The sequence below is a fragment of the Salvelinus alpinus genome, chromosome 6, assembly GCF_045679555.1.
Source record: "Salvelinus alpinus chromosome 6, SLU_Salpinus.1, whole genome shotgun sequence".
Lineage (NCBI taxonomy): Eukaryota > Metazoa > Chordata > Actinopteri > Salmoniformes > Salmonidae > Salvelinus > Salvelinus alpinus.
The window spans coordinates 25,975,501-25,988,419 of record NC_092091.1 but is presented as its reverse complement, the minus strand read 5'-3'; the positions used below and the strand labels follow the sequence as shown (position 1 = coordinate 25,988,419).

General features: G+C 44.5%; 1 protein-coding gene across 3 annotated transcripts in view; it reads left to right on the top strand.

Moving 5' to 3' along the window:
• Positions 1–12,919, top strand: part of LOC139578450 (cytosolic carboxypeptidase 6-like) — a 472,772-nt gene that overhangs the window by 26,012 nt on the left and 433,841 nt on the right. For all 3 annotated transcript variants that reach the window (XM_071406041.1, XM_071406040.1, XM_071406039.1), the window contains exon 3: positions 5,992–6,116. In XM_071406041.1, the coding sequence (XP_071262142.1) occupies positions 5,992–6,116 (125 nt within the window). The remainder of the gene's footprint in view (positions 1–5,991; positions 6,117–12,919) is intronic.

The window sequence follows — 12,919 nt, the reverse complement described above, 5'->3', positions numbered from 1 at the left end:
GGTGGATAAATTAAATGTCTTACTCAGGCCGTTTATCATTGGAAAAAATTGCCACAATTCCGGTCTGCTTAAAGCTGGAATCTTTAGTGGTGAAACAGCCATGTCTGTTTGCGATATTACAACAACAAAGGAGTTACTGCAGACAACGAACACTGTTTTTCCCCCTCTGACATCATTGCATGCACGATAGAAGAGCACAATATGTACAGCAATTGTTATACCCTGCTGCCCATTGCTCCTCAGCTTGGCAACAAAAACAATTGTTGTGGGGCGGCCAGTGGCGCTTTTTCCCCTACTACGGATTCCAGCTTTAAGGGGTGGCACTCACGTAGGCACCAATGCGGTAGCAGCTGGGTCTGATCTGCTTAGTTCATTGACTGTATATGAACCAGAAAAAAGGAGCCAGTGAGATGTCTCGCTTCCTCTTCCGTCTCTGGGTAGGCTACCGAACACGACAAACGGTGCAACAATGACTAAATAGCAAACAAGAACATTTATTGTTCCTCGTGAGTCTACCTAATGTTCATGTGCACTTGTTGACAATGTTACTCAGTGGCCAGCTTATTAAGTACACCAACCCCGTTCACGAAAATGGTTCCCATGTGGCCGTGGCTTGCTATATAAAGCAGGCATCGAGGCATTCAATTACTGTTAGAACATTAGAATGGGCAAAACAAGTGACCTAAGCGACTTTGAGTGTGGTATGATCGTCCGTGCCTGGTGGGCTGGTTTCAGTATCTCAGAAACGCCCGGCCTGCTGGGCTTTTCACGCACGACGGTGTCTAGGGTTTACCGAGAATGGTGCTAGAACCAGAAAACATCCAGTCAGCGGCAGCCCTATGGGCAAAAATAGCTTGTTGATGAGAGGTCGAAGGAGAATGGCAAGAGTCGTGTAAGCTAACAGGCAAATAACAGCGCAGTACAACAGTGGTGTGTAGAACGGCATCTCGGAACCCACAACTGGTCGGTCGTTGTCACAGACGGGCTATTGCAGAAGACGAACACACAGGGTTCCACTTCTATCAGCTAAAAACAAGAAGAAGCACCTCCAATGGGCACGTGATCACCAACACTGGACAATTGAGGAGTGCAAAAACATCACCTTGTCCGACGAATCCTGGTTCCTGTTGCAACATGCTGATGGCAGAGTCAGGATTTAGCGTAAGCAGCATGAGTCCATGGCCCCATCCTGCATGGTGTTAATGGTACAGGTGAGTGGTGGTGGTGTAATGGTGTGGGGAATGTTTTCCTGGCACACGTTAGGTCCCTTCTTACCAATTGAGCAACATTTCAATGCCCCTGAGGAATTCAGACTGTTCTGTAGGCAAAGGTGGGCCTGACCCAGTACTAAATGGGTGTACCTAATAAACTGTGTAGATTTAACAGACATTTATTCTAATTTTGGTAAAAATTAACAAACATTTATAATGGGGAAACAAAGTGCTCGAAAATGGCAGGAGTTTGGAGAGCGAGCAAGAGTAGTGGAAAGATGCATGGTGTGTATTCATTAGTCGGATTCCATTGCAAATGCTGTTGAGTTAAGTTTTGTTCTTAAAGACATGCTCCCGAACATTGGCGTTTACTAAGTATTTTTTAAACCTCCCGCTTTGTGCTAGATGTGTCAATGTGTAGTTCATACATGCATAGTCTATGGGCAGAATTACTGTCTTACCTCAATTAGCCATGAAATCACTGGTTTGAAAGCGACTGTTTTTTCTGGAAGCTGTGCTGCCCCATTTTCCCAAAAAAATTTCCCACATGGGCCAGCCCCCTAGCAATTCGAGATCTAGCCAATGAGCTTCAGCCCCTCTCCATTTGAGTGACAGCTGGCAAGATGCACACACAGCAGAGTAAGAGAGAGAGAGAGCAATGACATGGTACAGGATAACTCTTTAAATGGAAGTTGCAGTTCAGTCATGTTTCTTCTCACAAAAAATATCGGCTTGAATTTGCTGAAAGGTCCCCTGCAGACTTCACTCCACTTTAGTGCATGGAAGAATCTATAATTTAGCTTGTGCTAAACACTTTGCATACTATTCGGATGGATGGTAACATGTGGAAACCATACAATTAAACAACTTTCGTATAAGAACCAAACAGCTTTTACGTCATGTTGAAGAGTGTTGGGAGTAAACTGTTTATGTTGCTAAATGTTTGCCTCGGGCAAAACGTTTTGCTACGGAATCCGACTAATGAATACACCCCCGGTATACATTTCTGATGGTTCAACATTACCCCCAATCTTTTAATTAAGAAAATAAATACATTGAGACTAGAGAAAAAGAGAGAGAGGGGGGGGGGGGGGGGGGGGGGGGGGGGGTTGTATGAACTATAGAGTCCTTAAGGAGAACCTGTCATGTTTAAACTGATTGTCCAGAACAGCAAAGTCTTCAGTACTCAGCCCACTGGGTGGGTTCTTAAAGTTTGTTGAAACCCAATTGATTAAATAGTAAGTGCTGCATATGTTTCTCCCAGTGGTTGATGATTGATATGGAACATAACTTATGAAGACTCTCCACTGAGTACGAATGTAGACACACAAGCCTCCAGAGGAATTATGCAGTATTAACTCTAATCTCTTAAAGAGAACTGATGTTTTTCTCTGATGCTTGCTCCCTCCCTCTTTTATCTTTGTCTTTCCTCAGGTGTATACTAGTTACACTATTGTTTGACTGCATCTTTGTGCAAATTAGTCAAATTACTTTGGATAAGTATTCTCACTGTTCCAAGTAGTCGTGCATAGGCTACCAATATGAAAGCTGTCAAGAATTTATATTTTTTCCTAATGGTATTTTTATGTTTTAAGATTTTTGAAGATTTGTTTGCCATTTATGTTTGTTAAATACTGAATGATAGGGAATTTATTAAAGTACTGCAGCGATGGAATCTGGAGTTAGCCACCATAAAATTAAAACTGAAATCAATCCTGTGTCATATCCCTGCTTCACAAGCTGAACATGCAATTCTAACCTTGAGGCCTGTGCTATCCCTCACGTCAGGTCTTTAAGCATCAAGCTCAATAACCTAGCAGCGCATGGCTGCTGTGCTTTGAATTAGAGATACCATTTTGTATCGCCCTGCGACGACATCTGCAGTGTGTTTTAAAAGTTTGTTGATCAACTTTGTGTGTGTCTGTTACTCTTCTGATTAGTAACCTCTACCTCACCAGTTTGTGTTTGGGTAAATGCACTTTTGGTCGTACTCTCTCACCATGCAATGAAGACATTCAGTGCTGTTGTTGGAATTCCTCTGAACCTCTTGTTGCAGTAGTGCCTAAGAAATTCCTCAGCTATGTGCTCATCCACTGTCCATGGTCCTGAAAGGCCAAAGAGTGGAGGACTCTGTCACTAACTTTCTGAGAGAGCCAGAGACATTTTTTATGCTATTTATGGTGCCGCATTAGTGTATACAAGCTTCCGATTTAGTTGTGGCTCCATAAACATATGCAGGCGTGTGCTCTGAGGAGCCATTTACCCAATTCAATGGACTTAGTTATTTTATGTATAAGAAGCGTACTGCATGCAATATTTTGGGCTCTTCAGAAATCATATGCAATTGAAAAGCATCAATCTCTTGAAGTATATTTTTAACACACTTATGGGTTTATGTTTAATCCATGTTTACTTGTCTCTAGTTTAGAAACATGGAAATAAATCCTTCATTGTATTAATGTGAATACTGAAAGTAGCCTTAATAAATCAGTCAACAAAAACAGTAGCTGTGTTATCCACACATACATATGAAACAACCTTTAGAGACTTATCCGTGTCCTCTAATAGCCAATATTTGGTAGTGTAAACCAGATAAATGGCTAAGACATTGGTATTCAAGATGATAGATTATACAGGACATCTGGTTGGAACAGGTGCGGTTGTCATATTCGCATCATGCTATCTGCAGCTGTGGGTGTTTCAGCAAACTCTTGGCTTTATCTGTTGTCAATGGCTCTGGATTGCTTTGCCAGCACCTGCCACTTCTCAGTCGGTCTGTACAGTATGTGGTTTTAAATAAGTTATTTCATGTAAGGATTGTAAAACAGATGCGACTTTGGTTTGCGGTACAGTATGTTTCACTTATCTTCTCCCAGCCGCCACCAAGTGTAGCAATATGTGGAGTAGGTTGTGCGTCAATAAATGAAATAGCTGTGATGATATGTTACTCCCTTATAAACTACATGCACGTAAGCACACACACAGTGTTCGTTCATGTAATGGACACGGTAAAGGTCAGTTATCAACCTTTACCACAGGTGTCTGATAAGTTGTAAAAGGATCTCACTATGTCTGATCCTATTTGTATTCTTACAGCTCTACCATTGTTCACAAGAGCTACAGGCCAATATACATTTTTGCAGAGAGCATTTCTATTTTGCAACCAATGTGTTGTAATAGAAAACCGGGAAGCTGTTAGAGAATGGAAGACATGTACACTGAGTGTACAAACATTAGGAACCCCCTTTTGCCCTCAGAACAGCCTCAATTCGTCAGGGTATGGACTCTACAAGGTGTCGAAAGCATTCCACAGGGATGCTGGCCCATGTTGACTCCCAATGCTTCCCACAGATGTGTCAAGTTGGCTTGAAACATACGGGAAACTGCATGAAAAACCCAGCAGTTCTTGACACACTCAAACTGGTGCGCCTGGCACATACTACCATACCCCATTCAAAGGCATTTAAATATTTTGTCTTGCCCATACACCCTGTGAAAGGCACACATACACAATCCATGTCTCAATTGTCTTAAGGCTTAAAAATACTTCTTTAACCGGTCTCCTCCCCTTCATCTACACTGATTGAAGTGGATTTAACAAGGGATCATAGCTTTCACCTTGATTCACCTGGTCAGTCTATGTCATGGAAAGAGTGGGTGTTCCTAATGTTTTGTTCACAGTTTAAATACAGCATCATGTGTTACAAAATAAACATACAATTTGTAACACACGTCCAAAATGATTTCCAGATTATATGGGGTTCTGTTATCCATTTCCCCAGTGGGGTCTTTGATGTATTTGCACAAAAATAATAATGCATATATTTTAAAGCTCATGAAGGAGCATCATCAAGTGTCCTATGAGGTTTGGCAGATGATGCTGTTTCTGTGGACAGTGAGACGAGTGAAGGGATTTTCAGGAAGCGGGTGGATTAGCCCTCTCAGATGGCAGAAGGAGAGCGATCTGCTCTGACGGTGTGGTGGTTACCCCATCTGTCAATAATTAGCTCAGTGCTACCTGGCACCAGGTGGTCGTTCGTTTCCACACCACATGGACCGGCTGAGGGACGCAGTGTAGAGCAGGTTGTCCTCTTGCCTAGGGAGTTTACTCTGCGAGCAAGCTGGGCCTATGGACTAAGTTTATATGGCAATATATGAATCACACAGCGGTGGATGATGCAACTTTGCTGTTAATCTATATGTTATTTTGAAGTAACCACCATCCAAAGCTGTCCCAGTTGTCACCTGAACACAGTAGCTAAGTTCCATTCTCTTCATCCCACCCATTGTCACTGTCACTAGAGTGAGGATTATGTTTTACGTTTTAGTCATTTAGCAGACATATCCAGAGCGAAAACAATTTGTTTTAAGTACCTTGTTCAAGGGTACATCGGCAGATTTTTCACCTAGTCAGCTCTGGGATTCGAACTCGTGACCATTCGGTTACTGGCCCAACACTCTTAACCGCTAGGCTACCTACATTATATACACATTAAATCTACACAGTTTACAACAGATATCAGTTGATCACATGCATTTTTATTATTCCATTTGGAAATATCTCCCAAGTTTCTAGCCACCTGAGCTGGCTAGGAGGTGAATTGGTGAAAACCTTTCTAAATAAAAAGAATGCAAATTTATGTCAGGAAGCCTATGTAGTATGTGAAAGGAAATATTCTTGGGACGGTGGCTATACTTTTTTTTAACGTGTTGGTTAGGCCTAACTGTTGGTAGCCCAACATGATTCCTGATAGTCTGAATGTGATCTTTATTTTCCCAGGTAACCTTGGACGTGTTGACTGCATCAGTGAATTTGAGTTTGACCTTTTCATCAGACCGGACACCTGTAACCCTCGCTTCAGAGTATGGTTCAACTTCACAGTGGAGAATGTGCAGGAAACACAGGTCGGTGATTGTATGAATACTGCAGTATACACTAAATTATATTATATTTATTATATTTATATTCTATAACTGGTAGAGCTATCAACATGTGTGTATTCATTCAAATGTCTATGCACACTGAGTAAAAAAAATACGTAGCCCACGATTCAAAATGATTGGAAGTTTTGTTGTTTCACAGCCTTTCAGAACAGAAGAGTTGTTTGTTTGTACCTGATTCCTTTTTAAAGTACTGAGAAGCACTAGCCACTTGCATGCGTTGAGCTCTAGGATTGGCTGAGAGCAGTGGTCACATGCCAAGGGCATTTGCTTAGTTTTATCAACCCTGATTGGAGCTTCATGAATTCTAACATTTCAATGTAATTCAGAGAGAGAAAACAAGATACTTAAAAGGAGACAATCGGCAGCTGAATTATATTCCTGCTATCTAATGTAGGTATACAGGCCTGGGTAGTTCTATGCTGAAAAGAGGGATAGGGAAAACAAAACAATTCTAAGAGAGAGAGAGCAAGCGTGCATGAAAATGTGGGATGCTGCAGCTGTTTCCTGCAGCCCGGCCCTATCGGCCCCATCTCCCTGCAGTGCTGTGGTCAGCGCTAATCAAATTTTATGGCCAAGGGATGAATGGGAGCCCTTTGCCAGGAGCCTGATCGATTCTAGGGCCAGATACCGCCCGGCATCCTGCGCCATCAGGATATTTGCTGTTTTGGGAGAAAGAAAGGATAGTGAGAAACCCACACAAACCCTACACTCACTCTTGCATACACAGACAACTACAGGTGACAAAAAGCAGTTGATGCCACACAGTCCTTTCTCTTGGAAATATATTTTTCTATCTTTACAATTTTCGTTTAGAATGAGGACCTGTGTGAATTTAATCTACTTCAGTAGGAGGTTGTTAGGGGAGCTGGTGCTTGTCCTTTAGTACGGTGTGTGTTATACCTATGTGTACTGTAACACTATGTGTGTTTGTGTGTGCGTGTGTGTGTGAGAGATGTAATTGTGAATCGGCTGTTTACTTAAAAAATATAAATAAAAATAATGAGTAAATAAATGGAGCTATCTGGAAGCTGTGCCATAGAGATATCGGTACATTCACAGGGAACTGGGCTGGAGTGTTTTATCCAGCTAAGCCTGCCAACTCTCAGTTGAGAATAGGGAAATTGGAAACAGTTAAAAACCCGTGATATTGGAACCGAGATGACCATTTTGAAAGAATGTAAGCTGGTGAAACAGATTTGGTCGTCCTCAATCAGTTTAGCAGCTTTGTGGAAATTGGCTGCACCAGCTTTTTCTTTTCTTTTCTTCACCCTAAAACCTTCACCTCAAACCCTATCTTACTTCTGGTATGGTGAGACTGATGCTGGTTAATTATGTTGCAACGGCTGGACAAAGCATAGCAGCACTCTGAACTGGAGTTATCATTCAAGTCATTTTGACTCTGTTGAACCAGTTATTAAATCCTAGCACTTCATGTTAGTCTAATTTCACCTAACCAAAGACGATAGTCTACATATTGATGAACACTTATAGTGTGTCAGTGATGAATTGGTTGTGATATACACATTTTTTATATACCACTTTAGCAATTTGTGTAAATAAGCCAGCCAAGTTACAGCAAATACATCTCTTTCATATTTCAAATTGAGAGAGCATGGAAACTATTCAATATTCTTGGCCATAATTTTCTCACCTCTATCTGGTTTTTAACCAGTGGAAACAGTGATGTGCTGTGCCCTAGAGTTGATGTCTGTGCGGAATCGCCATTTTATTCATAAAAATCTGTCTAATTAAGCTAGAGACTTGCGTGTTTTTGCCTGGGCTGCGTCTCAATCTACCGCATCCGCCGATGTCGGCCTTCCATAGTGTATAGCGGCTGTGGTACAACGCTGTTTGTCAGACCAGGAGTACTCCTTTTTTTTGTGACCAACCTTTTATTTAGTTTTTACAGGTACAAAAAAACTATCAAAGAAATGCATACATAGATAACCCCAACCCATTCCCTCCCTCAGTCCCCATCCACCCGCCCGCATCCTCCCCATCCACCCACCCGGAAACCATGCCTGCCACCACTTTCCATTCCACCCAGCAATCGAGGTTGGCCATTAGTTCCCCTCCCACACCCACCCTCCCCCGCAATGACCAGAGATCACCCCTCCCCTACCCCCCCCCCCCCCCATACCACCCCTTCCCGTGGGCCTGAAAGAAAACAAGGTTAAAAAAAAGTCTACATTTCTAGATGTAATTGGTTTGTATGTGTGGGGCTTTAGCTGAGATTGTTCTTTACAGAGTGAAGTATTTTTGCTCAGGCCTCAATTGTTCTTTGACTAGCACCATTCATTCTCGCTGTCAATAATTCTAATGTTATAACTTCTAATAGAGTAGTAACTGTATCCACTGGTTAAATGGGAGCGAGTGAGGTGGTTGAGTTGGTTGCCATCTTAGATGGCATTTTTTTTGCAGCAGTGATGCCTACCATCAGTAATCTTCTCTGATTGATTGAGAGGTTCAAGAGGCTTTCATCGTTAAGTAACATAATGTATGCAAAGCGTTGAATATTTTAATTCTTGCACTTCAAAAATAATTGGGAACTTTGCCCCAGAAGCATTTTACGGCAGGGCACTCCCATATCATATGAAGGAATGTGCCTACCTGATTTAGGGGACACAGTGAACAGTTGGGAGTTGGGGGCAATTACGGGATGCCAAGGTCATATTGTTCCAGTCTGTTCCAGTTAAAGACCCCCTAGAATCGATTGACGCACCGGTGTGTCACACGATGATGTCATTATGAATATTGAATAGCTCCCTATGCATTTATGCTAGAGACGTACCGTTTCTTGTAGTGGCTGCAGCTTAATACCCTCTTCCGCCGATATAAAGTTTGAGCCTATTCCACAACATGGGGCTTGTGAAAGCAGACTTGATCCAGACAAGAAAATTGTGACAAAATGATCTGTAAAACCCAAACCGTGTGAACTACAAACAAATATGTCACCAATATCGAAAGGGGAGACTCTCACATACACTGAGGTGTTCAGGTCTAGGACGCACACAAGTCTTCAGGGGAGACGTCTGAAAGTGACCCAGTACCGGGCTGAAAGAATTGCAAAAACAATGTGACCAAACATGGATAAAAAAAATTCCCCTAAGTTTTCTCATCTCTCAGGTATAGGACAGACACTTCAAAACCTTGTTCCTTATGATTCATTTTTTTACTTTCTATTTAACCATTTATGAATGTGTTATTCAGTGCATTTCTATGGGCTATAGTAGTAAAGGCCAAATTCAATGTTTCATCAAATACATTTTTAAATATATTTTTTTATACCTACAGGGGTCTTAAAATGATAAATCAAATGGCTAAATGATACATTTTATGACCATCTTAAAACAATTCCATATGTTAGCTTAGTAGATATTCTGATCTAAAGGCTTAGACCTACAGGGATTAGAGGGTTCAGATTCAATTAGATCTGTGGACCATACTTTTTTAATGTTTAGCTCAGAATATGAGCTTTCCCCAATTTTTTTTTTATGTATTAGAAAGATCAGTTCTTTCGGGAGCCCAGATAATTTATTAATAAATCCTATCATTGGATGGTTCAGTAGTGAGATTCCCAAGGGACTTCATAGGCCAGCATAGCTGACCTAAATTGTAAATATAGAAAAAAGGAGTTGCCTTGTAATCTGTATGTATCTTTCAAATCTTGGAATGTTCTCAAACCATTACTGTCCATGATATCGGTAAGGTTACGGATTCTACATTTGGACCATTGCGGGGATGCAAAATGCCACTCTAGATCGCAAGGCATTATTGTGAAATATTGGATTATGGGCATGCCATTTTGATTCCCAGTTACTTTGTTTTTCAATTTTGTGCCAAATAGAAGTTGTGTGAGCAATAATAGGACCAAAGCGTATTTTACATTGTTTAAGAGATATATCAGTGAAGACCACCTCTTCCAGGGCAATAGGATACTCAGCCAGGGGGCAGAAGAATCATGTTTGATGACACTCACAAGCTTCACAGGAGTTGTGAGAATGTCACCTGTGATTGTGCAATGAAAAATGAATGAACATGAATAGACTTGGAATAGGCTTTTTAGGAACCATTGTTAACCTTTTTGTTTTGTTTATTGTTCCTGATGCTTTCCTATATTTCTCTGATGCATTTCAGACACATCAAACCGTATTATTTTTTTGACCTATCATGAATATATATTATTAATTGTGTTTCCATGGGCTAATAGCAGTAAGGACAAATTCAATGTTTACATTTTTACATTTTTGTAAGGCCTGGGTGTCGGAGTGTGGAGTCAACACGCAGGAAACAGCAGGTGCCAAATACAAAATGTTCTTTAATGAACACGGACCATCTAGTCCACCCTATTAACACACTGGGTGTACTATCTAACCAACCCCAGACACGGGGAAAAGGAACACAGTCCAGAAAACACGTAGCACACAATCAACACCACTACTTACAAGCAAACAATCCCGCACAAAGAAACGTGCGGGCCGGCTGACTAATAAGCCCAACTAATTAACCCTAATACACCACAGGTGCACCCAATAACCACATAGGGAGGGGGAGAAAAAGATCAGTGGCAGCTAATAGGCCAGTGACGACGACCGCCGAACGCCACCCGCACGGGAAGGAGAGCCTGCCTCGGTCGAAGTCGTGACAGTACCCCCCCTCTGACGCGCGGCTCCCGCAGCGCGCCGACACCGGCCTCGAGGTCGACCCGGAGGACGAGGTGCAGGGCGATCCGGATGGAGGCGATGGAAATCCCTCAGCATCGACGGATCCAAAATGTCCCCCACCGGTACCCAGCACCTCTCCTCCGGACCGTACCCCTCCCAGTCCACGAGGTACTGAAGGCCCCTCACCCGGCGTCTCGAGTCCAGAATGGCCCGTATCGTGTACGCCGGGGACCCCCCGATGTCCAGAGGGGGAGGAGGGACCTCCGGCACCTCACCTTGCTGTAGGGGACCAGCTACCACCGGCCTGAGGAGAGACACATGAAACGAGGGGTTAATACGATAATAGGAAGGGAGTTGTAATCGATAACACACCTCGTTTATTCTCCTCAGGACTTTGAAGGGCCCTACACATTGCGGACCCAGCTTCCGGCAGGGCAAGCGGAGGGGCAGGTTTCGGGTCGAGAGCCAGACCCTGTCCCCCGGTACAAACACGGGGGCCTCACTGCGGTGGCGGTCAGCGCTCCTCTTCTGCCGTCCACTGGCTTGTTGGAGAGATTCCTGGACGGCCCTCCATGTCTCCTTGGAACGCTGCACCCATTCCTCCACCGCAGGAGCCTCGGTCTGGCTCGGATGCCATGGTGCCAGGACCGGCTGGTACCCCAATACACACTGAAAGGGGGACACGTTAGTAGAGGAGTGGCGTAGTGAGTTCTGGGCCATTTCAGCCCAGGGAATGTATCTCGCCCACTCCCCTGGCCGGTCCTGGCAATACGACCGCAGAAACCTACCCACCTCCTGGTTCACTCTCTCCACCTGCCCATTACTCTCAGGGTGATACCCGGAGGTCAGGCTGACCGAGACCCCCAAACGCTCCATGAACGCCCTCCATACTCGGGACGTGAATTGGGGGCCCCGATCAGAAACGATGTCCTCCGGCACCCCGTAGTGCCGGAAGACGTGGGTGAATAATGCCTCCGCAGTCTGTAGGGCTGTAGGAATACCGGGCAACGGGAGGAGACGACAGGACTTCGAGAACCGATCCACAATCACCAGTACCGTAGTGTTTCCCTGAGACGGTGGAAGATCGGTCAGAAAATCTACGGACAGGTGCGACCAAGGCCGTTGTGGAACGGGGAGGGGTTGTAACTTCCCTCTAGGAAGGTGCCTAGGAGCCTTACTCTGGGCGCATACCGAACAGGAGGAAACATAAACCCTAACGTCTCTCGCCAAGGTAGGCCACCAATATCTCCCCCGAAGACTCCCCACCGTCCTCTTCATCCCAGGGTGACCCGAGGAGGGTAGAACGTGAGCCCACCGAATCAATTTGTCCCGAACACCAAGCGGCACGTACTTCCGCCCCACCGGACACTGAGGAGGAGCGGGTTCCGCCCGTAACGCCCGCTCGATGTCCGAGTCCACTTCCCACACCACTGGTGCTATCAGCCTTGAGGCGGGAAGGATGGGAGTGGGTTCGGTGGGCCGATCGTCCGAATCGTAAAAACGGGACAGTGCATCCGCCTTTACGTTCTGAGAGCCCGGTCTATATGTTAACGTAAACTGAAATCGGGTAAAGAACATGGCCCACCTTGCTTGACGTGGGTTCAGTCTCCTAGCTGCCCGAATATACTCCAGATTCTGGTGGTCGGTCCAGATGAGAAAAGGGTGCTTAGCCCCCTCAAGCCAGTGTCTCCACACCTTCAGGGCACTGACCACTGCTAACAACTCCCGGTCCCCCACATCATAGTTACGCTCCGCTGAACTGAGCTTCTTCGAGAAGAAAGCACAGGGGTGGAGTTTTGGTGGCGTACCAGAGCGCTGTGATAGCACGGCACCTACCCCAGCCTCGGACGCGTCCACCTCCACTATGAATGCTAGAGAGGGATCCGGATGCGCCAACACGGGCGCATCCGTGAACAGCGCCTTCAACCTGTTGAAGGCTCCGTCCGCTTTTGCTGACCACTGCAGCCGCACCGGACCCCCCTTCAGCAGTGAGGTAATGGGAGCTGCTACCTGACCAAAACCCCGGATAAACCTCCGGTAGTAGTTGGCAAAACCCAAAAACCGCTGCACCTCTTTTACCGTGGTTGGAGTCGGCCAATT